This window comes from Coenobita brevimanus, chromosome 89, assembly GCF_032717465.1.
Source record: "Coenobita brevimanus isolate Jiangsu-jjx chromosome 89, ASM3271746v2, whole genome shotgun sequence".
NCBI classification, from domain to species: domain Eukaryota; kingdom Metazoa; phylum Arthropoda; class Malacostraca; order Decapoda; family Coenobitidae; genus Coenobita; species Coenobita brevimanus.
This window is the reverse complement of record NC_137042.1, coordinates 12275365-12301671: the sequence shown is the minus strand read 5'-3', so window position 1 is coordinate 12301671 and position 26307 is coordinate 12275365. Positions and strand designations below refer to the sequence as shown.

Genomic DNA, 26307 nt, shown 5'->3' with positions numbered 1-26307 from the left:
GGAAGTAAATATGGAGAACGGAAAAAAAGAGGGAGAAAGAGAGGAAAAAGGGAGAAGGAGAGGAAAGAGGGAGAAAGGGAGGAAAGAGGGAGAAATAGAGGAAAGAGAGAGAACTGAGAAAAGGAGGAGAAAGGAAGGAGAGGGAAAAAGGGAGAAAGGGAGGAAAGAGGGGAGAATGGGAAGAAAAAAGGGAGAAAGACAGTAACTATTGAGAAAGGGAGGAAAAAGAGAAAAAGGGAGGAAAGGAAAAAAGGGAGGAGAGAGGGAGAAAGGAAGTAAATATAGAGAAAGGGAGGAAAGAGGGAGAAAAGAAGAAAGGAGGGAGATAGGAGGGAGGGAGGATGGGTAAAGGGTGACGGGGGTAAGAGATGAGAGATGGTGGATAGTGGATGGGAGGGAGAAAGAGAGGAAAGAGGGAGAAGAAGCAAACAGGGAGATGAGAGAGAGAGAGAGAGAGAGAGAGAGAGAGAGGATGGGTGAAGGAGAAGGAGAAATGGTACAGACATGCAGAAAAACAGACAGACAGACAGACAGGTGGAGAGACAGAGAAAAGTGAGAAAAGGTGACGAGTGAAGGAAGAAAAAAAGGTGGGAGAAAGAATGTGGAGAGACAGGCAGGGAGACAGGCAGGCAGGGAGAATAGGAGAAGGGAGGGAGTGGAGGAAAGAGAGGGGGAGGAAACGGAGAAAGGAGGAGAGACAGGAACAGAGACAGGGTGAAGGGTGAAGGGAAGGAGAAAGGGTGGAGAGGTAGGTAGGAAGATAGAAGGCAAAAAGAGTGAAGGGTGGAGAGAGAGAGAGAGAGAGAGAGAGAGAGAATGAAAGGTGAGAGAGTGGTATGTATGGAAAGAATTTGAAGTGTGGCGGGGAAGGGATTGCGGGAAGGATAGTGTGTGTGTGTGTGTGTGTGTGTGTGTGTGTGTGTGTGTGAGAGAGAGAGAGAGAGAGAGAGAAGAGTGATGTGTGAAAGTGAATAAATTCATGACAGCGAGTGTGTGCTAACTGTTAGTAAAAAGCTGAGTGAGTGGGAGTTAATGGAGCGAGTGAGTGAGTGAGAAAGTAAGGGTGAGAGTGGCCAGGGCACGTGAGTGGGCGAGAGTGCATTAGTGAGAGAGAAAAGTGAGCGAGGAGTGAGAGAGTGCCAAGTGAGAAGGTCAGGCAGCCTTTGTTTACCGTCGGATTCGTGAGAGAGAGAGAGAGAGAGTGAGAGAGAGGAATTTCATGCAGGCTGTGTTTACCGAGGGTGGTCGTGTGAGAGGGCTTGACTTAATATCCGGGCCAGGGAGGGCTGAGGGCTGGAAGAGGGCTGTGGGCTGCTGGACGGGCTGTGAGAGAGGTGTGAGGGCTGGGGAAGGGCTGAGAAAGGAATGAGGGCTGCTGGACGGGCTGTGAGAGAGGTGTGAGGGCTGGGGAAGGAATGTGGGCTGGGAAAAGGAAGGAGGGCTGCTGGACGGGCTGTGAGAGAGGTGTGAGGGCTGGGGAAGGGCTGGGAAAGGAATGAGGGCTGCTGGACGGGCTGTGAGAGAGGTGTGAGGGCTGTGGGAGGGTTGGGAATGGAATGAGGGCTACTGGACGGGCTGTGAGAGAGGTGTGAGGGCTGGGGAAGGGCTGGGAAAGGAATGAGGGCTGGGGAAGGTCTGGGAAAGGAATGAGGGCTGTGGGAGGGGTGGGAAAGGAATGAGGGCTGTGGGAGGGCTGGGAAAGGCTGTATGAGAGATGGAAGGAGGGTGTTCTAGGAATGCAAAAGGACAGTGAAGGAGAAAATGAGAACTGGAATGGCCAAAAATAGGAAAACTAATAAAAAAAAAAAATAGGGCTTAAGAAGGACAAAGGACTGCTGCAAGCGGAAATGAATGAGAGCTGTGTGTGTGGGCTGGGATAGGTCTAAAAAAAAAAAGGGTTGGAAAAGGGCTGGGAAAGGGTTGAAAGGGGAGTAGAAAAGAGTTGAAAGAGGACCTAGAAAAGAGTTGAAGGGAGGGTAGAAAAGAGCTGAAAGGGGGGCAGAAAAGAGCTGAAAGGGGGGGCAGAAAAGACCTGAAAGGGAGGGGCAGAAAAGACCTGAAAGGGGGGGGGGGCAGAAAAGACCTGAAAGGGAGGGGCAGAAAAGACCTGAAAGGGGGGGCAGAAAACGGCTGAAATGAGCAGAGTGAAGTCAGTACCGAGGCTAGAATTCAAGCAGGATTTATTGGCTATGAGGGTTGTGATGAAGTGGAGGACACGGTGGAGGAGGGAGGGTGAGTTGAGAGGGCAGGAATTAGAGAGGGACTGGCAACGTTGAGGGCTGAGAAAAGGCTGGAAGAGGGCTGTGAGGGCTGGGCAAGGGCTATGAGGGCTCGGAGGGGGCTATGATGATTGTCATGAAGTGACGGGCAGGCAGGGGGAGCAGAGTGGGCCTTGAAGTTGGTAATTAGAAAGGGACTAAGAACCATGATGGCCGCGAGAGGGAAAAGGGACTGTGGGGAAGTTGCAGTCTGAACAGGGATGGAAAGTTAGGAGACGAACAGAGTACTAGAAATACATGGATAGAAAAAGAAGAGAATGTTAGGAATAGAGAGTTAGGGACGGAACAGAGCAATAGGAGCGACGTACAAGGATAGTAGAGGAAGGAAAGAAGAGGATGTGGGTGGGACAGGAAAAATGGGGTTATGAGAGGAATAGGAAGCTGGGAAAGGAACTGAAGGCTAGAGAGAGAAATACAAGAGAAAACAGGGACAGAGTGGGAGAGGAATGGGAGAGGGACGGGGGAAGAATGCGAGAGGGATGGGAGAAAAAAGGGAGAATAGAAGAAGTATAAAGAAAAAAGTATGGAGGGACATTGTAGTATTTTCCATGTCTAGTCTTGCCTTTTCCTGCAGTTTAGATACTTTCCCTGGACATTTCCCATCCCTTCCACCTCCTTCCACCATCTTCCATATCCTAACTCAGTTCCTCCACTTCCTAACTAACACCCAGCTCACTCCACATCTTTCCTACGTTTCATTCCACACCTTTCCTACGTTTCACTCCACACCTGTCCTTCCTCTCACTCCACACCTTTCCTTCCTTTCACCCCACACCTTTCCTTCCTTTCACTCCACACCTGTCCTTCCTCTCACTCCACACCTTTCATTCCTTTCACCACACACCTTTCCTTCCTTTTACTCCACACCTTTCATTCCTTTCTCCTATCATCCATTTCCAATCCTTTCTCATATTTCCCATGCCCACTCAAGGATTTTATTTTTCCTTTTTTTTTTGTTACTTTTTCAGCCTTCCCCTGCCCTTCTCAGCCCTCTTAACCTATTTTCTTTGCCCATTTGAGGATTTTTTCTTCTCATTCCTGACTTTTTTTTTTTTTTTAGCATTTCTCTGTCATTACCACCATTCTCCAGCTCATTTACCTGCATATCCAAGCACTTTTCTTCTCATTTTCTACTTCCATGGCATTTCCCTAGATTTTTTTAGCGCCTTTTTAAGCGCAATATAGCTTTTTCTTTGCCTTTTTCAGCCCTATCCAGCCCTTTCTTCTACTGGTGTCTCCCTCCCCCCTCTCTCTCTCTCTCTCTCTCTCTCTCTCTCTCTCTCTCTCTCTCTCTCTCTCTCTCTCTCTCTCTCTCTCTCTCCACGCACACAGAGTCAGTAGTTATGACTCCCATTTGTCACACCTCACACACCACTCACCGCCTGCTCTCTCTCTCTGTCTTTCTCTCTGTCTGTGTCTGTCTGTCTGTCTGTCTGTCTCTCTCTCTCTCTCTCTCTCTCTCTCTCTCTCTCTCTCTCTCTCTCTCTCTCTCTCTCCGTGAAAAAAACAGAGGTACACTCACCTCCCACTGTCCCCACCTCCTGCCTTCTTGTTCTCTCTCCTCCTCTTACCTCTTCCTCTCACTCATTCTCTCCGTCTCATCTTATTTTCTCATTTTTTTTGTCATATAATGCTCTCTCTCTCTCTCTCTCTCTCTCTCTCTCTCTCTCTCTCTCTCTCTCTCTCTCTCTCTCTCTCTCAGCCTCTAACCCTTTCCTCCCACCATACACCCCCTCTCTCCCTTCTCTCTCTCTCTGTCTCTGTCTGTCTGCCTGTCTGTCTGTCTCTCTCTCTCTCTCTCTCTCTCTCTCTCTCTCTCTCTCCCTCCCTCCCTCCTTCCCTCGCATCCACTCCCTCTTTCTCTGTCCCCCCTCCACCCTCCTTCCCTCTCTCCTTTCCTCCCTTCTCTCCCTACAGACCCAACTCTCTCCCTTTTCTTTCTCTCTCTCTTCTTCCCTCGCATGCACTCCCTCCTTCCCTGTCCACCCCCCACCCTCCTCCCCTCTCTCCCTCCCTTTCTCCCTCCCTTCTTCTCGATTCCTCCCACACCACCTCCAAAAACGTCTTTCTGATTGAAATATTGTGACAAGGCCCCAAGTATGACCTTCAAAGCCCCTCCCCCTCTCTCTCTCTCTCTCTCTCTCTCTCTCTCTCTCTCTCTCTCTCTCTCTCTCTCTCTCAAATGGAAAAAGGAACGAGGGGATAAATAAAAGAAGGTAAAAAAGGTGAAAGGAGAATGAAAAATAAAACACTATCCAGGGGTAATGAGCTGGAAGGGGAAGAAAATGAAAGGAGATATAGCTCTAATTAGGTCATTCTCTCTCTCTCTCTCTCTCTCTCTCTCTCTCTCTCTCTCTCTCTCTCTCTCTCTCTCTCTCTCTCTCTCTCTCTCTCTCTCATTGATCTACTGCAGTTGCATTTATGGCGTTGGTATTGTTACGCTTTACAGTCTTTCGTCCGATATCTGTCTATTTCTCTACGTATTTGTCGTCTATTAACTTCTATGTCCATCTATTTGACGTCTGTTAACTTCTCGATCCACCTCTGTCTAAATCTGTCTGTATCATGTCTGTCTATCCACCTTTCTATTCATCCACAAACCCATCCATCCATCCATATATCAATCTTTATTTCTGTTTGTTTATAAGTCATACTATTTACCTCTCCTAATACACATCTAAACAGGTCTATATATTAATCTTCCAGTCACACACACACACACACACACACACACACACACACACACACACACACACACACACACACACATTTTATATTAGCGCGGCAATAGTTTCCGAGTGTCGTCTGTGTGTGTGTGTGTGTGTGTGTGTGTGTGTGTGTGTGTGTGTGTGTGTGTGTGTGTGTGTGTGTCTGTGTGTCCCTTCATTTCCTCTCCCTGTTCCTACATGTTCTCTCCCTTTTCCTCCACATTTTTTCCTTGTCTTTCCTACTCTCCCTCTCCTCCCTTTCCTCACCCTTCTCTCCCTATTCTCTCCTTTTTCCCTCCCTCCCACCTGCCGCCCCCTCTCCCAGGTGTTAAACTGGGCCTCACACAGAAGACAAGGTCGTACTTCTCTGTTCACCTGCATATTTCTAGACTCTCTCTCTCTCTCTCTCTCTCACCCCCGTGTCTCTTTCTCCCCAGGTATCATGGGTTCGTCATAGGGACATACACCTGCTCACGGTCGGTCGCTTCACCTACACCTCGGACGAAAGGTTCTCTGCTCGCCACACCGCCGGATCGGACGACTGGCTGCTGCTCGTCCACTACGTTCAGAAGCGAGACGAGGGCATGTACGAGTGCCAGATCTCCACCACACCCCCAGAGAGCCACCTCATCCACCTCTCTGTTGTCGGTCAGTGGGACGAGTCTGATTCTTCCAATTTACTTATCGCTCTCTCTCTCTCTCTCTCTCTCTCTCTCTCTCTCTCTCTCTCTCTCTCTCTCTCTCTCTCTCTAGATTAATTAGCAGCGTGTAATCAATCGGTAATTGCTCTCTAAGGAAATGTTATAGTGTTTGTGATGACTGTTCCCCCTCTCTGTTTAATTTTACAGAAGGGTGCAAAAGCGTAAGGGTTGGAAGTTAGGCTTTAAACACACACACACACACACACACACACACACACACACACACACACACACACACACACACACACACACACACACAATTCATCATCATTATCGTCACCCTGTGTTAGTTCAATGCCAAAACAAAGGCTTCTCCCAGCGTTTTAAAGCCAGACATATTAATTACTGGGATATGTGTGTACATGAACGCTCTCTCTCTCTCTCTCTCTCTCTCTCTCTCTCTCTCTCTCTCTCTCTCTCTCTCTCTCTCTCTCGCACACACACACACACACACACACACACTCACATTATCCATAAACAAAAACTTGGGTCCCCTCACAAAAACATGTACATTAAAACACTCTTACATGCATCCATCCATCCATTCATCCATACATCCATTCATCCATCCATCCATACACACATACATACAGTCACACATACACACGGGCATCAGTACATCAAACCACCGCAAACAGGTAAAGTAAAATAAATTCTGCATTAATCAAAACGTCATTATCAAACACAAAGAGTTAAACACGAGACAAACATTACCAAACACCCATCATCCTTATCGTGCAAGCAGCGAGGAAGCAGATATTAGAGCAAAGGAGAGTGACGCAGAGAGTGTACACAAAAGTGAGAGAGAGGAAGTGAGAAAGTGAGAGAGGGGGAGGTAAAGGATAAACACAAAAATGAGAGTGAAAAGGTGAGAGAGAGGGGGAGATACAGAAGTGTAAAAGTGAGAGAGAGAGAGAGAGAGAGAGAGAGAGAGAGAGAGAGAGAGAGAGAGGTGAGATATTGCTATTAGGATGAGTGCAAGGGGAGTAATCAAAATCAGATTAATAAATAAATCCGCACAGGTCAATTCGCAGTTAATCCTCTTGCCTTCATTAGCCGTAGGTAGGTAGGTAAGTAGGTAGGTATGTAGGTTGGTGGGTAGGTAGGTAGTAGATAGGTAGGTAGGTGGGTAGGAAGGTAGTAGGTAGGTAGGTAGGTAGATTGGTATGTGTAAGTATGCTAACCGACTGACGGATAGACAGATAGGTAGATAGACATGGAAAAGAGACTGGTGCATAATGATAATGTATACAGATAGATAAATGGACTAATGGATCGATGGATGGATACATAGATAAGGAAGATAGATAGACAGATACAGACAGATAGATAGACAGACTAGTGGACAGATGGATAGATGGATAGAAAGAGGGGTGGGAGTCGTGAAATTTTTTACATCTGAATCATGAACAGCTGCGCAAAGATAAAGAGACACATCCACATACAAAAAGATTCTCTCTCTCTCTCTCTCTCTCTCTCTCTCTCTCTCTCTCTCTCTCTCTCTCTCTCTCTCTCTCTCTCTCTCTCTCTCTCTCTCTCTCTCTCTCTCTCTCTCTCTCTCTCTCTCTCTCTCTCTCTCTCTGACACAAATCCTCTGACCCAAATCCCCCCTGTGACATCACTCCTCCTCCTCCAGCCAGGTAACTTCACCCTGACCTTTACCATTGAGAGAAACCTTAACCCCTCCACTTCGGCGATTTATTTTATTCTTCTGCCTCCAGACGATTTTTGCATTACGTCTGGAAGTGAGGGGGTTAACGAAGGCTCCATGTAAACCCTTCCAGCACGAAAAATCCCTCTGGGCAGAAAAAAATCGTCTGAAAATAGCAAGATTGAACTAAAATGAACAAATACCCTCCATGTAACACCTCCCTCGGCCTTTACCCCTGGGAGACCTTAGCCCTATCTATCTGTCTAACTATCTATCCATCCGTGTGTGTGTGTGTGTGTGTGTGTGTGTGTGTGTGTGTGTGTGTGTGTGTGTGTGTGTGTGTGTGTGTGTGTGTGTGTGTGTGTGTGTGTGTGTGTGTGTGTGTGTGTGTGTGTGTGTGTGTGTCAGCATGTGAAGGCTCCCCATCATATAATCTGATACTCTGATTACCGTATAATTTAAAAGTTAAAGTTTTTCGGGCCGACCCAGTATATCACAGTTCATGAAAAAAAAAAAAAAAAGTGCTTGATTGACACAACTAATTTGGTGGATTGTGTTGTGGAGTGGTCTCTCTCTCTCTCTCTCTCTCTCTCTCTCTCTCTCTCTCTCTGGCCAAGGCGGTACATGGTGTTTCCCTCAGTGTTATATGAAGACGAATGGAGCTGTTAACTCGTGGTCCTAGCAGGCTCACCAACACTCCTCTCCTCTATCCTTTCATTTCTTTCTCTATTTTTGCTTATGGGATTTCAACATCTTTTTCTTACGTTTTATTTGTGCGAAAGGGAATGCGTTTGGTCCATCTCAAACCTGATATGACAAAAGGAAGAAAGTAATGAAGAAAGGCCTGATATAACTTAAGATTACAAGAGCAGTATACCCCACGAAACTTAACCTACTTACCTACTTCACACCCTCAAATACACCTCTTCACTTCCTTCCAAGAATTTCAGGTGAGAGGAAGCGGGACGAGGTGAGAAAAATAATATGCAAGGAGGAACACGATATAAATACGTATATACTGAGCAGATGTATAACTTGACAGGACGGACATTGCAGATGGAAGGGGTTATTGCAACTTGATAGACAGGGCCTTGTACCATTTAAGTCCTGGTACAACTTAAGACGAAATGGCGAACCTAACTAGAGAGTAAATAGCAGTACCGCGTGAAGCCTGTCTTACTTCTGACCCACAAGTTCGTCTCCAGTGTCTTCCGGGAATTTCAGTTGAGCAGAAGAAGCATAACTTGAAGAGGTAAGAGGATAAGGCAGAACTTGAGGGGAACTCGAGTGGAACAGGTGCAACTTAAGAGGGAGAGGAAGAGGTACAAACTTTGAAGAAAACTGCTACACCTCAAACTTCCCACAACATGACAGGATTAGGTCTTGCTTGAATTTGCTCCTGGTGCAACTTAACGAGGACCAACTCAAGAGGAAGAGGCCTAACTTACTTAAGAAGGAGAAGAGGAAGTGGTACAAACAGAGAAGAAAGTAGCAACGCCTTAAACTTCCCACACCAGGACAGACAGGGGTAATTCTCCTTCAATTTACTCTTGGTACAACTTATAAGAGGACCAACTCAAGAGGAAAAGGATCTAATTTAACTCCAACACCCGCAACCAAGAGGAAGAGTACCGCCTGCAGCCTGTCTTACTTGTTTCTCAGCCTCAAGTACGCACGTCCTCTCTCTCCTTCCCCACAACTTCTCCCAGTGGACTCAACTTTCTTGCCTAGTCTGCTTGCGTTGTGGCTCCGGAAATGCTGGAAGAGGGGGAGTAGGAGAGGTGGGATGGGGGATGGGAGAGATAAGGGGTGCGGGGGTGAGTGGAGGAGGAGGGTAGTGGGGTGAGGGGAGTGGAATTATGCGTTAAGAGGGGAAATATACTGAGATGAGAGAAGGGGAATAATGGGGGTGAGTGGAGTAAGTGGTTGAGAGGAAGGAAGTGTGTTGATCAGAGGAGGAAATAATGGGGTAAGAGCATGGAAACAATGGGGGAGGGAAGGGTGTGAGGGAGGGAGGGAAGGACGGGAAGAGAAACTGTGGAGAGGAGAGAAGGATGGAGGTGAGAGGAGGGGAGGATGAAGGTGAAAGAAGGTGAGGACGTAGGTGAGAGGAAGGAAGGATGCGAGTGAGAGGAGCCGAACTTTGCAGGAACGGGCAAAGTGGAGGGCCTTCCCACCAATGCATTACACGTACAAACTTTAGTGCCGTGTTTTTATGTACTGTGTTCAGACTTCACATACAGAATACTCAAGCACCAAATATTCCAGTGCTTCAGATGGACTCAATTACACATGTACTTCAGGTTCACGTGTACTGCTCTTTAAATGTACTCCTGATAAGACTGAACAAGCTATAGATATACTCAGCTAAAGATATACTAATCCTTCAAGTATACTCAGAACTGAAGTAGACTCACCTTTCAAACAGACGACTATATTCGGGAAACAGAAATCGTTGCCAGTCCATTGGGTAAAAACTAGCTCATTCTTCGTTCACCCTTGCACTGTCACACTAGGATATATTAGTCTACCTAACTCTTAATGATTATAACAAGATACCTGCCCATCAGATAATTAGATAGCCCTTTCAACACGAGGACGCATTGTACCTTGGCTTTTGGCTTTTATTCTAGCTAACACCAGTGATTATATATGTAACTAACTTCGCATATATTCCCTGAAGGAGAGAGATCCCGTGGGTGAAAAAGAAGTGAATGCAGAACGCCACTCCTTAATTTCTCCCAGGGATTCAATAAAATTCCCCCCTCCCCCTTCTCCTCCCCTTCCCCTCCTAAACCCGTCTTCCCTTCCCCCTCGCCTCTTTCTCCTCTCCCCCTTCCCTCTTCCCCTCCTCTTTACCCTCCCCCTCCTCGTTTCTTCTATCCTCTTGTACCTTCCTTCTTTTCGCTTCCCTCCTCTTCCCCCCCCTTCTCCCTCCCTTCTCCCTCCTCTTGTCCCCCTCTCCCTTCCCCTCCCCTCCCCCTCTTTTTTAATCACTACCAAACCGCCACAGCCAGCTCAAAAGACGTATCCCCAGGTGTGCCGCCTTAATAGATCAAAGGCCCTGCTCTCGTGGGATCACCTGCCTCCCTTGCACCCTCTCTTAGGCGATTTAGTCTGCCTTTACACTTTTAACTTCTTTACTAAAATGGCGTGGGTTTTGTATTTTCCTTCCTGCCTCTACACGATTATTATTATTTACCAGAAAAACTAATAAAATATCTAATAAAATATCTAACAAAAATATATAACACAAAATCTCTAACACAAATATCTAACAAAAATATCTAATAAAAATATCAAACAAAATATCTAATAAAAATATCTAATAATATATAGCAAAAATATCTTACCCTTTTCAGGTCCATTTTTGGCCAGGTGAAGTCAAACTGTAGGGCTGATTTAACTAGTAACCAAGGAGACTCATTACTTCATATCAGAGGCTAGAGGAATTTCATACAACAACGACATGGTAATTTATAAGAGTGTCACAGTTCCCTCAGATGAAGACAGACTAACGGCAACAGTGAAGGAATTAATGATGACAATATCCCCCTCAAGTAAAAAAAATAAAATAAAATAAATCTCTAAGCGATATGATAGTTTTTTTTTATTTATTGCTTTCGTCATTACAATTTTATTCAGTCTACCTGTTGTAATAAAGGAGTGAGGTATAGAAGGTAAAAGAAATTGACGTGGAACAGGTGCATCTTATACCTTATTAATTATCTTGCTTGAGGGATGGAGTGGGGTATTTGGGAAGGGAAGTGTGAGTTGGGGAGAAAGCAGCTTGAGGGTGAAGGATAGGGGAGCATGGAGACGATTTGTTTGTGGCTGCCCGTTATGGGATTAAGGTGTTTGGCGATACATACAAATAGAGGTAGATATAGATGGATAAATAGATATGTGTGTGTGTGAGAGAGAGAGAGAGAGAGAGAGAGAGAGAGAGAGAGAGAGAGAGAGAATACTAAAAACGAAGGGCAAGAAAGGCCCCTGATCCGTGGAGAGAAGCGTCCCCCGACCCTCCTAATACCACGAGGACAGAACGCCTTGAAGAAGCAGCCAGACTCCTTAGGGGGCTTCAGCAGGGTGTACGGGGACTCGGGGAGTGTCGCAGTGGGGGAGGTGGGGAGGAAATGAGGGAGGGCAGAGGGAGGGAAGGGGGAGGGGGAAGGGGAGGAGAGACAGGCAGGGCAGGGATGAGTAAGAGAGTTGAAAGTGCTTGAGGACTTGTGGAAATGATGATGAGTACGAAAGAGAGAGAGAGAGAGAGAGAGAGAGAGAGTGTGTGTGTGTGTGTGTGTGTGTGTGTGTGTGTGTGTGTGTGTGTGTGTGTGTGTGTGTGTGTGTGTGTGTGAGAGAAAGAGTACCTATGCGGAACTCGAACTCCCGTCCATCTCTTCATCTCCTCTCTCCCTCTCCCTCCACCTCCTCCCCCCTCCCCCTCTCCTTGTTCCTTCTCCCCCCTCCCCTAACCCCTTCTCTTCCTTACCCTTCCCCACTTCAGTGCCCCCTCCCTACTCCCCCTCCCCCTTCCCCTCCCCCACCTACATTTCTGAATAGGCTAATTTTTCTCGCCTGAAGGATAGAAGGGCCAGGGGTGGAGGTGAAGGGGGGGAGTATAAAAGAGAGAGAGAGAGAGAGAGAGAGGCGGGAGAATGGGGAGATAAATGGCGAGGAGAAAGAAAGATAAAAAAAAAGTGAAGAACTTAATGGTAGGATGAAAAATGGGGGATGAAAGGAACGAGAGAAGAAAAAGAGGAGGAGAGTGAAACCTGTGAGCGTGGGATTAAATTGGAGAGAGAGAGAGAGAGAGAGAGAGAGAGAGAGAGAGAGAGAGAGAGAGAGAGAGAGAGAGAGAGAGAGAGAGTACAAGACCAACAGCTCAGTAACTAAACACACACACACTGAAAAATACCTTCTCATCCTAATATAAACATTAAAAAGGGTAGATATGAATTACAAGTATCTACCTACCTACCTACCTACCTACCTACCTACCTACCTACCTACTAATCCTACCATGTCTTCTGCTCCCACGTCCTCTTGTGGTACTCCCTTCCATTCCATGCCCTGCCCTGTCCCGCCCTACCCTACCCTACCCTACCCTAACTTACCCTGCCCTGCCCTGCCCGCATGACCCCATAACCTGTGACCTTCCCGTGTGTGGTCAGGTCGGGAGAAGGCAAGGCCACGGCGCTGGCTGGCTCGCTGACTATCACGGGGATATGTCAGTACGGACGGGAATAGTGTGTGTGTGTGTGTGTGTGTGTGTGTGTGTGTGTGTGTGTGTGTGTGTGTGTGTGTTTTGTGCCTCCTCTGACCAGTCAATTTTATTCGACTGAAGAAAATCACACACACACACACACACACACACACACACACACACACACACACACACACACACACACACACACACACACACATCGCAAGTTGTCAGGCGCATAATTCGAATACAGAGGGCAGGCAATTCTTCGTAACACCTCTTCCTAAGCGATTTTTTTTTTTTACACATTACACTTCAGCACTCTTCTAAGGTATTCGGGTATTCACGTGAGGTATTCGGGTATTCAAGTAAGGTATTCGGGTATTCAAGTAAGGTATTCGGGTATTCCAGTTTCTTAAATATCGAAACAGCTTGAATCAATAAAATACAGAAGAATACTGGGACCCAAAGTTCAGAATAAGTCTCTGAGGAAAAGGCGTTAAGAAATATCCAAAAACACAAAGAACGTTATCCCTTTGTGTTTTTATTTTCTTTACTTTTAATTTTCCTATCATTATTTCAAGCAGTTTTTTTTTCCTTTCTGTTTTCCTTTATTTTTTTTATTTACCGTCCCATCCCCGTGTGGTATATTATTTATTATTTGTTATTTTATTTATTTACTTTCATTTATCCACTTTTTTCAAACCGCTGTGGAGCTATGGTGGGAGAAATTGAATAATCCTTTGAAAAAAAAAGAAAAAAAAAGAATGGAAGAGAGGGAGTGAAAGAGGGACAAGAGGGGAGAGGAAAAAAATGTTGGTGGTTTTGTCTGAATCTAACTCCATCTCTGGGAGGTGAGAGAGAGAGAGAGAGAGAGAGAGAGAGAGAAACCTGAGCCCCTTTCGATATAAAGCTTGTTATTTTACAGGCAAATTTTCTCAATGTACACATGTTTAAGCAGTGATAGACAGAGAAAGATAGACACGTAGACAGACAGACAAAGATAGACAGGTAGATATATAGACAGAGAAAGATAGGTAGACAGACAGACAAAGATAGACAGGTAGATATATAGACAGAGAAAGATAGGTAAACAGACAGACAAAGATAGATAGCTAGACAGACAAAGACAGATAGGTAGTCAAAAAGGCTGACAGATGGATACGGATAGCAAGATATTCTGTGGATAGATATAATAGGACAATTGACACTATACACAGAGATATACGTAAGACACAATACACACCCAGATAAAAGATATACATAGGTTAAAAACGATACAAATAAAGATTAGCTCTACAGTCGTCATCATCATCATCATCATCATCATCGCTTTCACCTACACTTTCATCACTTTCAACACACACACACACACACACACACACACACACACACACACACACACACACACATTCACCACCCACCTTCCTGCCCAACCACTTCAACAAACACAACCCTGAGCAAACACACACGCAAACACAAACAAACACGGGTGGAGGTGGAAAACAGAGGGGCTGTATCTCCACATATATACCCATTTATTGACTCATACATACATTCACACAGATAAAAGACGAAAATATATACACAAAAACAAAAAAGTATATCTACAAGGACAAACACGAGAGGATCACACACACACACACACACACACACACACACACACACACACAGGGAGGAGGAAGCTAACTGAATTCTAGCACCACATGGGCACTTCCAGGCGAGTCTAAACACAATAACAAAAACAAGAGTACCAATAACACCAACAATAACAAATAACAATACCAGCAACAAGAATTACAGGGCTAGCAACAAATAATAATAACAACAGCACTAAAAAACAAAAAAACAAGCAGAGATGGAAGAAGCAAACAAATCCCGCAAAACACCAACGAGGCTTAAATTTTCTGCAATTGTGTGTGTGTGCGTGTGTGTGTGTGTGTGTGTGTGTGTGTGTGTGTGTGTGTGTGTGTGTGTGTGTGTGTGTGTGTGTGTGTGTGTGTGCGTTTGCGTTCCCGTGTTTTAAGCGTGTAATCAATCAGCGGAGCACAATATCTGGGCCGAGACTGACCAGGTAACAGGTGGGAGGTGGGGTGATTGAGGCAAACCACTTGTAGGTCTTCTGTTGCGGGGAGGCATTAATAGGGAAGGTGTGTTATTGCGTGCCTCTCATCGCCGCACTCCCTCATTTCCTCTGCTGTGTTATTAATGCCTTTTGTATTCTCTCTCTCTCTCTCTCTCTCTCTCTCTCTCTCTCTCTCTCTCTCTCTCTCTCTCTCTCTCCTTTAACCCCTGCGTTACGGTAATGTTTATAGTTTCTTTCTTGCTGCATGCTGTCGACTCTTTCAGATTTGGTGAACAAAATATATCCTTCATAATGATGATGATGATAATGATGATCATGATGATGATGACTATAACGACGGGGACAACGACGACGACAACGATGATGATGACACTATGACGATGATGGTTGGACCATGATTACAGTAACAACATCAACCACACCAACACCTCACCCCACCTCACACCCTCTCTCACCCTTCCCACACACTTCTCTCCCACCCTTCCCACCCCTCTCTCACACCCTCTTTCTCTCCCACACCCACAGAGGCCGAGACAGTGATCGTGGGCGGGCCAGACGTCTACATCAACACAGGTAGTCGCTTGAGCCTCACCTGTAGCGTCAAGTATAGCCCAGAGCCACCTGCCTTTATATTCTGGTACCACGACGACAAGGTGAGGAGTCTGTGCTGTCTGGTGTCCTGTTTGTGCTGTCTGTTTGCTGTTGGATATCTTTTTGTTGTGCCTATTGTAAGAGCTCTTTTTATCACTTATAGGGTCAGATGCATTCCACAGCCACTCTTAAATTTCAGTACCACGATAAGTTAGTGATAAGTATGATACGTGTGTGTGTGTGTGTGTGTGTGTGTGTGTGTGTGTGTGTGTGTGTGTGTGTGTGTGTGTGTGTGTGTGTGTGTACTCAGCTGATTTCAAGACACAATCATCTTGGAAGATTATGCGCTCGGCCAACGAACATGGAAACGACTCATATACCATCAAGTAAGGACAGCAAATCAAGTAAGCTATGAAGAGAACTAGTTTTTTTAGCGGACGAAAAGGCCTAGCGCGTATCGTCCCATGCGTAAATATTCTAAGATAATATTCTAAGATGGAGTATTCGCGTCCGGCCCCTGACAGCAAAAAATATCCCTGAGAAACCCCTACTGGAGATGATTAAATCCCTTTGTGTGAATAATTAGACCCTCCCTCACCACCACCATCATCACCACCACCACCTACCACCACCTCCACCACCCATTACCACCACCCCTCCTCCTCCTCCTCCTCCTCCTCCTTCCGGCACCAGGGGGAGGAAGGGACGGTTCCAGATGTGCCCTTTGTGTCCTGTGCTTGCCTGATTAGCTCCTTCAGTTTTATCATTTTTTTTACTTTTTATTCCAGCCCTATAATGGAAGGGAATAATGAAGACTCCATCAACCCCTCCATCAACCCCTCCATCAACCCCTCCATCAACCCCTCCATCAACCCCTCCATCAACCCCTCCATCGACTCCTCCATCAACCCCAATAGTTCGAAAAAGCCTGATGTGAAAAAAAAAAAAAATCGTCTGTACAAAAGTGAAAGAATATCAAAAATAGGTCATCGGCCTGAAGAAGCTAGCCATGTCAGTCAAAATTTTTCCTTTCTGACGCTGACTGAAATCGACCAAGAGTAACCTAAAAAAAAAAAATAAACCTACTTGTAGTTCTTTTCCTATACCCCTTTCACTATAACTTGGCCCAAAACTAACATCTCTCTATCCCCGGTGCATAGCAGGAAAGGGAGATTAACACAAGGACATGGCGCTAGTCACGAAGAAGTGCTGTGGTAAAGATGCAGTGTTGTAGTATTGTCTTTTTGTCACCCAGCTACGAGGTATAAAGCTGAAAAATGAGGAAAATCTCTCTCTCTCTCTCTCTCTCTCTCTCTCTCTCTCTCTCTCTCTCTCTCTCTCTCTCACCAAACCATAAATCATTCCACATCCCACTAATTTTCCTTGCCTCCCCGTGTCCTAATCCTTACCTATCCCTTCAAATCCCTCTCTCCCTCACTCCACTCCAGCTCTCTCTCTCTCTCTCTCTCTCTCTCTCTCTCTCTCTCTCTCTCTCTCTCTAATCATTCTTACTTTCACCCTTTTTTCTACCCTGTCTCTATAACTCTGACTTTAAATCCTCAATCTATCCTCACTATTTTTCCACTCCTCCTCCTCCTCCTCCTCCTCCTCCACCTTTCTACATCCCCCACCTCTTCCCTTTTCCACTCCACCTCCTCCTCTTCCTTCCCCTGTTTATCACTCTTCCCACTCTCTCTCTCTCTCTCTCTCTCTCTCTCTCTCTACCTTCCCGGACCTCCCCACGAAGGACGGGTGGCCGGTGTATTACTTCCCTTCAAAATTCTGTCTTTCATTAGGATCAAAGGTGCGCATTAACATACTGAGCCAGCCCTCTCTCACTTTCTCTCACTGGCTCTCGTTCTCTCTCGTTAACTCTCACTAGCTTTTTCACACACATGCCTCAACTCCCGTACTGGCTCTCTCTCTCTCTCTCTCTCTCTCTCTCTCTCTCTCTCTCTCTCTCTCTCTCTCTCTCACCGTCTCTGCTTTTATCCATTTCTCTTTCCCTTCCTTCCACTGTTCTTCTTCCATTTTCTCTCTCTCAACCTTTCCTCTCTGCCCTCCTCTCTTTTTTTTCCCTCTTATCTTTCCTCTTGTTCACCCTCTCCATTTTTTTCCTTTCTCTCCTCTTAGTATTTTTTTTTCTACCACATTTCTTTCTCTCTTCCCTCCTCTTTGTCATTCATATTAAGACTCGCCCCCACATGCGCCCTCTCTCTCTCTCTCTCTCTCTCTCTCTCTCTCTCTCATTCCTCCTCCTCCTCCTCTTCCTCTTCGGCCTTTCACTTCTCCCTCCATGTCCTCTCTCACCTTTTCTCTCTCCTGCCTCCTCGTCTATACTCTCATTCGTTTTTTTCTTCCTCTCTCTCCCCCTCCTCTTCTCTCACTCCAGCTCTCATTCTCTCTCTCCCCTCCTCTTTGTCATTCATACTTTCGCTCCCACACTTATCTTTTCTGCCATGCTCTCTCTCTCTCTCTCTCTCTCTCTCTCTCTCTCTCTCTCTCTCTCTCTCTCTCTCTCACCGCACCAATATACCAATGTTCGCATATCAATAACCAACGGGTCACTATTTGCTTCTCAATTTTCTCTCTCTCTCTCTCTCTCTCTCTCTCTCTCTCTCTCTCTCTGTCGTGTTATTAGGGCAGTTGGTTGAATTTTTTTATACCACGCTGCTTTTTTCGCTCTAAAATATTGTAATGAATTCTGATGTGGATGTACTTGTGTGTGTGTGTGTGTGTGTGTGTGTGTGTGTGTGTGTGTGTGTGTGTGTGTGTGTGTGTGTGTGTGTGTGTGTGTGTGTGTGTGTGTGTGTGTGTGTGTGTGTGTGTGTGTGTATTATGTACTGTGGGTCACAAAAAGTCTCGGTGCACAATATACGTGAAACATTTGGGTCCACAGAACGAAGGTCACAGAAATATTTGCGTCCAACCATCCACACGTCAGTAGCCCTGGTGTGGGAGGTGTCATGTATCGGCAACTAGCAATCTATCTACCTATCTATCCATCTATCTGTCTATCTATCTAGCTTTATCCTCTTTCGCAAACATACAGCCAATGTTGTGTTTATATAAGCACACATTCAAACACAAGGAGAAGGTGGTAAATATAAACAGTGGATCGGGTGGTTTCAGTTGATATCGAATCCTCTGTGCACCCATTCGTTTGTGGCTCATTGTGTGTGTGTGTGTGTGTGTGTGTGTGTGTGTGTGTGTGTGTGTGTGTGTGTGTGTGTGTGTGTGTGTGTGTGTGTGTGTGTGTGTGTGTGTGTGTGTGTGTGTGTGTGTGTGTGTGTGTGTGTGTGTGCCACTGTCCGTATGATGATTACTTTCTCTGTCTAATTATTTCTGTATTCATTTCGGTCTGTATCTATCTATTTCTATCTATCTACCTATCGGTCTACCTATCTATCTATCTGTCTGTCTCTCTTACTGAAGCACGTAATGTTTTGCAGCATTACACCTAAGGAAAATGGGAATTCTCTCTCTCTCTCTCTCATCAGGTGGAGTATCAGAGGTCCAGGTGTGAATAAAGACCCCAAAATGGCACCGCTGTCCAGTTATTTACACCCATGCCCTTCAGGTCCCGTTATATAGAGAGAGAAATACGTATCGTCCCAGTTCCGCCCGAAGAAAATAAAACAGATGGAATTCAATGAAGAGCCAGTCTCTCCTAGTGAATGTTCCAGATTTTTTCGACTTTTCCGCTATGCATTCGTCAAACCTGGGGACATTTGCTTACTGGCCACGTTATTTTTTACAGGACGGCAGTGTCTGATTATACTACTACCTGTTTCTTCATCTGACGGAACTGAACCACTCCTGTATCACTAAAGCTGCGTGAAAATTGATGATCCTTTGCTGTGATGAGTATTCGGTCGTATTAGTATCCACACATGCACGTACACACACACACACACGGGCACATACAGACACATACTCGCACAAGCACACATACATGCACACGTAGCATCCACACGTATTCACGCAGAGACATACTCGCACACGCAGACACACTCGCACACATTGCATACACACAAACTCGCACACGCAGACAGATATACCCGCACACACACACACACACACACACACACACACACACACACACACACACACACACACACACACACACACACACACACACACACACAGGCCGCCTGTAAAGGACGCTCTTGGAGTCAGAAGCGTGAAATAATCCTCTCATTTTCTCCACTACTCTTATTTATCTGACGCCCGACGATTTAATTCAGGTGATAGTCGGTCATAGGAGGCTGAGGGGGTTAATTAATGACTTCTGTGTTAATCAATGGCTTCTGGTTCAATTAAATTGCCTGGTGATTACAAAAAAAGACTTTTATATTAACGTCCACTTTCATTTCCATTTTTTTTTTCCCCGATAAGTACATCGACAAATAATGTAATCGTTTCATGTAATACGTAAAAAAAATGCAAAAAAATGGAAAAGGTAACAATCATCATCTCAAAGCTCACACCTTAACTCGCCCTTCTGAAAGCGTGGTTCTGAAATACAGCGTCTTGAGTTACGACTTAGAACCCTCTCCTTAGCACTGTTCCAAGGAATAAATAAGAAGCTCTGTTTTCTCAGCAGAGGCAGGAAAATCATAAATAACCTTGAGCGGCTCGTACATTACCTTTGGTCTTTAATTACCTCTGATAATACATGTAAGGGGCTAATAATTTGATCTACGCCTACGATTCTCACTCCTGCCTTACCTTTGTTAATCTCGTTCGTCATTAATCGCTAAAATGTGGCTTAAGTAAGATGGAAATGGCAAAGAAAAGACTGATAAGGTGTAATTGGTACCTGATAACACTGCTTCACTGCTGATTTACTCCCGCTCTGCGTTTGCTGATCTCGTTCATACAAAAGAGTAATAGTGGGAAAGAAGGTTGTCATGATGATGATGATGATAATAATAAAGCCGATGATGATGATGGTGATAAAGACGACGACGACGACGACGACGATGATGATGATGATGATGATGATGATGATGATCTTAATGACGGCGACTATGATAACGATGATGATAATGATGATGATAACAGTTCAACTAAATCGCACAAAGAAGAAGTGGGTAAGATTTAAGAGTGTAGCCTATTCATAAACAATTTTGAGCTTAGGCTGTAAAAATAACTGTGTGTCTATATATTTACCTTCATTCATACAAGTACAAAAAAAAAAATATTCGCCACCCCAACAAGGGTTCATGTTAGAAGAGATGAAGTACAATGAAAAACAAATATCATTTCTCAAGGGTAGGAATGGAGAGGAGTGAGAAGAAGAAAGAGGAGGAAAAGAAGAGGAAAGAAGGAATGTGAGAAGAGGTGAGAGGAGAGTGAGACGAGGAGAAAGGAGTGAGAAGAGGTGAGAGGAGAGTGACAAGAGGCGAGAGGAGAGTGACAAGACGAGAGAGGTGAGAGAGAAGCGGAGGGAAGAGGAATGGGGAAGGAAGCTGAGAAGAGAGAGGAGGAGAGGGGGAGGGGCGGAAGTAGGAGAGAACAACAACGTAACAAAGGAGATTTAAAAAAAAAAGTAGGGAGGAAGAGGACGACGAAAGAAGCAGAAAGACAAGCAAAAGAGTTGGAAGGAGAAGAAGGGGGAGGATGGAGGGAGAGGAGGGAAGATGGGGGAACACAATGAGGTGAAGGGGAGGGGAGGATGGGAGGGAGGGGTAGTAGGAGGGGGAAGGGGGGACAGGGGAGGCAAAAAAGAGGTATAAATCCAGTCCCTGATTAACTCGGACAAAGATTTATACAGCCAGACGCAAAAAGTGTCGCTGTTTCCATTGTGTCCTACTGAGTGGAGCGCAAGACGAAGAGTTTGGAAATACTTTAATGTCTACTGTATAAATGTATGTATATATGTATGTATGCTTGTATGTATGTATGAAACTGTCTTCCTCTGTCATCATTTCCTTCTGCCTATGACCTCCAGTCTTTTAAACGCAATGTGACTAGGCATCTCGAAATGAAGATCTTTATCTCTCTCTCTCTCTCTCTCTCTCTCTCTCTCTCTCTCTCTCTGACCGTCTAAAAATATCTCGCCTATTCAGAGTGTTTTTATCTCTTCACGACATGCTCTGAAGCCTGTTCACAAATCTCGTAATATCATTTTTGAAGTGAGGAGGAGGAGGAGGAGGAGGAGGAGGAGGAGGAGGAAGAAGAAGAAGAAGAAGAAGAAGAAGAAGAAGAAGAAGAAGAAGAAGAAGAAGAAGAAGAAGAAGAAGAAGAAGAACAACAACAACAACAACAACAACAACAACAACATGGAAAAAAGAATGGAAAGAAAATGGAGAAAAAGAAAATGAAGAAGGAGCAAGTTCAGAACATCTACAAAATCTGCTAGCTAAGCATCCTAATATCAGAAAATACGTCTTTCCTGAAACAGTAAACATTAAATGAAACTCCAGGAATCAAGCGACAAAGAAACGAGTCGAAATATCACTGTCAAAATAGAAAAAAAAAAATGGATTGCAATTAGATAAAGTGAAATGTCATAAAGAACATTAGTTTTATTTAGTGGTACACCCGTCTTTATTAAGCTGTACATCAGTCTTTGTTTAGTCTTGTACAGATTATCATTTTGTACTTTTTATACTTTTCGTTCCCTGTCCGCTGATCATTTTTTCACCCTGCCTCAACATTTTCTCGCCTTCTATCCTCTCCCCTCCCCTCTGCCTCTCCTCCCCACTCCCCCACCTTCTTCCCCTGCTCCCACTCCAGCTCCACCCCTTACTCATTTTTCCCTTCACCCCTTTCCCCTCCCTTCGCCCTGCCTCAATAATTTATCACTACCTTCTTCCCTTACCCCGAACTCCTCACCCTCTCCTCTCACCCCCATCCCAACCCCACCCCACCACCACCACTCCCAGGCCCCCTTCTTACCCTTCCCTCTTCCCCCTCCATCCCTTCCCTCTTCCTCTTCCCCCATACCCACACACACACAATTAAAGCGGACAGTACGGTAGTCCATAATTTGTCAAGCGTTTGTTAGAGTCAGGCACTCTTAATAGCCCGTCACTTCCCCACCCACACAATACAAAACAACTCACATAATGGTAAATGATAACAATAGTGGAAAACACGGTCGTATGGGGAAGATAAATGTACTTTCCAGGGCAGTTAAAGCTTTGGGGGATATTTAGAGCTTTTTTCGTGGATATCTAGAGCTCTTTTTGTGGACATCTAGAGCTCTGTCCGTGGATATATTGACCTGTTTTCGTGGAGACAGAAATGCTTTTATGTTGTTATTTAAAGGTCGATTCCTTGACACCTGCAGCTGGTTTCTTGGAAATATAAAATTGCTTTCTTGGATATTTTAAGATCAGTTCAATGACATTTAAAGATCGTATTACACACGTGAAAAGAACGCAAAGTTTCATTTTGTATTATACTTAAAGTTCGTCATTCTGTATGTGTGTATGTGTGTGTGTGTGTGTGTGTGTGTGTGTGTGTGTGTGTGTGTGTGTGTGTGTGTGTGTGTGTGTGTGTGTGTGTGTGTGTGTGTGTGTGTGTGTGTGCGCGCAGATAATTATATATATCATATGTATATAGATACTTACAGTTGTGGATATATATATATATATATATATATATAATTTATTTATTTGTTTATTTATTTGTCTACATTTCGTTGGGAAATAGGCTACTCACAGACATGCACAAAACTCTGAAGCTGACTGCCAAGATCCTACCCACTTTCTGCAAAGTAGGTCGACATCATCTGTATTTATCAGATCTGAAATACTTGTTCATCACTAGTCAGGTCCAGCTTCAGTCCCATTTTTCAGAGCTCTTACTTCAGATCTGATGTATGTCAATGATGCTGTGTCCTTTGCTAAGTGAGAGTGTCCTTTGGTAGGTGAGAGTGTCCTTTGCTAAGTGAGAGTGTCCTTTGGTAATAAGAGAACAGGATCTTTATACAACATGCTTCAGAATTTTGTGAATGTCTAAACGTGGAGTGGTTTGAAATAGTGATAAGAGTCAGATAACAGTGATAAAGAGTCAGATGCTGGTTGTTGAGAAAGACGGCTTACAGTGTGACGTGGCTGAGTCGTTTTAGAGCAACTGATGAAGTGGGTGAATATGTAAAGAAAAAAGATTTGACGATGATGACAATGGTGGTGGTGGTGGTGGTGGTGGTGGTGGTGGTGGTGGTGGTGGTGGTGGTGGTGGTGGTGATGATGATGATGATGATGATGATGATGATGATGATGATGATGATAAAAACTTAACTGGCTGAAGAGTTTAAGTGGCTCGGTGCGACAAGAGAAGTGGATGAGTATGTAAAGGAAAGAAAAGCGACGATGATGATGATGATGATAACGACGATGAAGAAGATGAAAACACTGCTTCATTTAAACACACTTCACGTACATTTAAATAAACTTCCATACACACTTTAAAGCCCCGGCCCATGGACATTTAAAAGCGCCAATTTAAAGCTCAATTGGCGCTCATCTAAAGCCCTCTTCCTAGCCATTTAAACCCCGGCCTTTGACTCCCCGTTCCAGTCCATTTCCAGACGGTCAAGGGCTTTCTCAGTAAATTAACCCCATTTTCTTCAGAGGCCTCAAAAATAGCTTCCTTTGTCTCTCTTAACACAGACTTTCTTTCTTCGAGTTTTCTTATGATTTTGATTTTAGGGGGATGTCTCTCCTTCTTAACACACCTTTTTTTGGAGTTTTTATAACATGGATCTGGGCTGGGATTGGAGGGGAGGGGAAAGGAGGGGTGGGGACGCAAGGGGAAAGGAGGGGGGAGGGGATGCAAGGGGAAAGGAAGGGAGGGGTGGGGCTGGAAGGGGAAAGGAAGGAAGGGGAGAGGATAGAAGGACGGAGGGGAGGAGAAGGGAGGGGAGGAGAGGAGGGAAGGGACCGGAAGAGAAACGAAGGGTAGGAGGGAGGGAAGGAAATGCGAGGGTAGGGTGGGGAGGGGAAGGAGGGGAGAGAGAGAGTGGGAGGGGGGAGGAGAATAGAGATGTAAATGGAAGACAATGGACACGAAACAGTGAAGGGAGAGAGAGAGAGAGAGAGAGAGAGAGCAAATCTAATTCATATCTGAGTCTCAATCTAACAAGCCAAGCACGAACGCTGTCTAAGGGATAATGTGTGACTGATTAAAGAAAAGGCCTCCTGATAGACAGACAGATAGATAGACAGACTGGTAGGTAGACAGACAGACAGATATGAGAGAGTGTGGATAAGATGATGGGAAATACATAGATAGGTATACAGAAAGATAGACAGATAAACAGACAGATAAACAGATAGACTGACAGACAGATGGATAGACAAATGGACAGAGGTAGATAGAGACTGTGCAAACTCGTGACAGGAAAAGAGAGAAGACCAGAGCTAAGAGAAGAGAGGAGAGAGAATTAGGGAAGAGGAGATGAAAGGAAAAAGGAAGAAGAGAGGAGAGGAGGGCAGAATTTAGCAGAGAGAAAAGCAGAGCAAGGAAGAGAACAAAATCAATAACAACAACAAAAACGACCGAAAAAATAAAAACAAAGACAAAAAAGCCGAAAGAAAGCGAGAAAGAGACGGAAGAAAAAAGCTAACTCTATTATTGTGACTTTTACGGGTGTCGGGGTGGGGCGGGGCGGGGTGGGGTGTGGTGGGGCGGGGCGGGGCGGGGCGGGGCGGGGCGGGGCGGGGCGGGGTTGTTGCAGCAGTGGTGGAATTCAATCTTTATGCAAATCTGTTCTGATAACGCGTCGGCACTGCTGAATTATGCACCGTAGCACGCATTTTCACTGTTTCAATGTGTGTGTGTGTGTGTGTGTGTGTGTGTGTGTGTGTGTGTGTGTGTGTGTGTGTGTGTGTGTGTGTGTGTGTGTGTGTGTGTAATGTATGTATGTATGTATGTACCGGTTTGTATATGTATGTGTGTTTGTGCGTGTTTATGAATGTATGTATGTATGTATCTGTATTTATGTATGTATGTGACAAGCGTCCTTGAATTAGCCCCTTCACTACGAGGATCCTGTCTCAGTGCTGATGAAAATCGTCTGCGGGGACAAGAATGAAACCTCTGGCCAAATAAAATATAATAAAATAAGTAAAAATAAATAAAGCATCACTATCAACAATCAGAATTAAACCCCTTTACTGAGAAGATTTTTTTTTTCACTGACGATTTTTTCACTCACTCACTACTGCCCTGCGATTTTTCTCAGCCCTTTAAAGCCCTCCTCAGTTCATGGATGGCCTCTTTACTACACCTTCTTGCTATCTCCAGACGATTTTATTCAGCTTTAGTAGGGACTGGAGAGGTTAAATAAATGCTTGAATAATCCCTTCACTCATAATCGTCCTTTCTAAGATGAGGAAAATCGTCTGGATACAAAAAAGAAGGAAAACACATGATTGACGTCCCGAGGCTAAAGGAGTTAAATCTTCATCAGTGCCCCATTATCTCCGTTTTCTGTTCTCATACCCCCCCCTCGCCTTCTCATTATCATTATTCTCTCTCTCTCTCTCTCTCTCTCTCTCTCTCTCTCTCTCTCTCTCTCTCTCTCTCTCTCTCTCTCTCTCTCTCTCCAATTATTAACTTTTCCTTCTTTCTTTACTGTCTTTCTTCCTTAATTGTCTTTTCACTCTCTTGGTAACTTCATTCTCTCCTCTCTTTCCCTTCTTTTCTTCTTCCACTTCTTAATTCCATTCTTTTCTCTCCTTCCCCCTCCTTTCCTCTCCTTTTCCCTCAGTTTCTCGGCCTCCCTCTCCCTCTCCTATTCCCTCACTTCCTCATCCCTCCCCACCCTCCCCCTCCCCTTCCCTCTTTTCCCCTCCTGTCCTTCCCCCTACTTTCCCTTCTTCTTCCTCTCCCGTTCATTTCCTTTCTCTCCTTCTTCCCTCCATTCCCCTCACGTCCTCTTCCATCCCTCCCTCTCTCTCCCGCTTTCCCTTCATCTCTTCTCTCTTCCTCCTCTCCTCTCCTTTCCTTTCCTCTTATCCTCTCCCCTTATTTTCTCTCCTCTCCTCCTCCATCCCTTCCTCTCTTCTCTCATCTCCTCTCATCTCCTTTCCTCTTCTCCTCTCCTTATTTTCTCTCCTCTCCTCT

At 45.1% G+C, this 26307-nt stretch overlaps 1 protein-coding gene across 1 annotated transcript in view; it reads left to right on the top strand.

The window, feature by feature from the left end:
* The window catches only part of LOC145411332 (neurotrimin-like), a 60392-nt gene that overhangs the window by 25599 nt on the left and 8486 nt on the right, over window positions 1–26307 (top strand). Inside the window, exons 2-3 of the mRNA XM_080281362.1 lie at window positions 5425–5635; window positions 15157–15284. Coding sequence (XP_080137488.1) covers window positions 5425–5635; window positions 15157–15284 — 339 coding nt within the window. The remainder of the gene's footprint in view (window positions 1–5424; window positions 5636–15156; window positions 15285–26307) is intronic.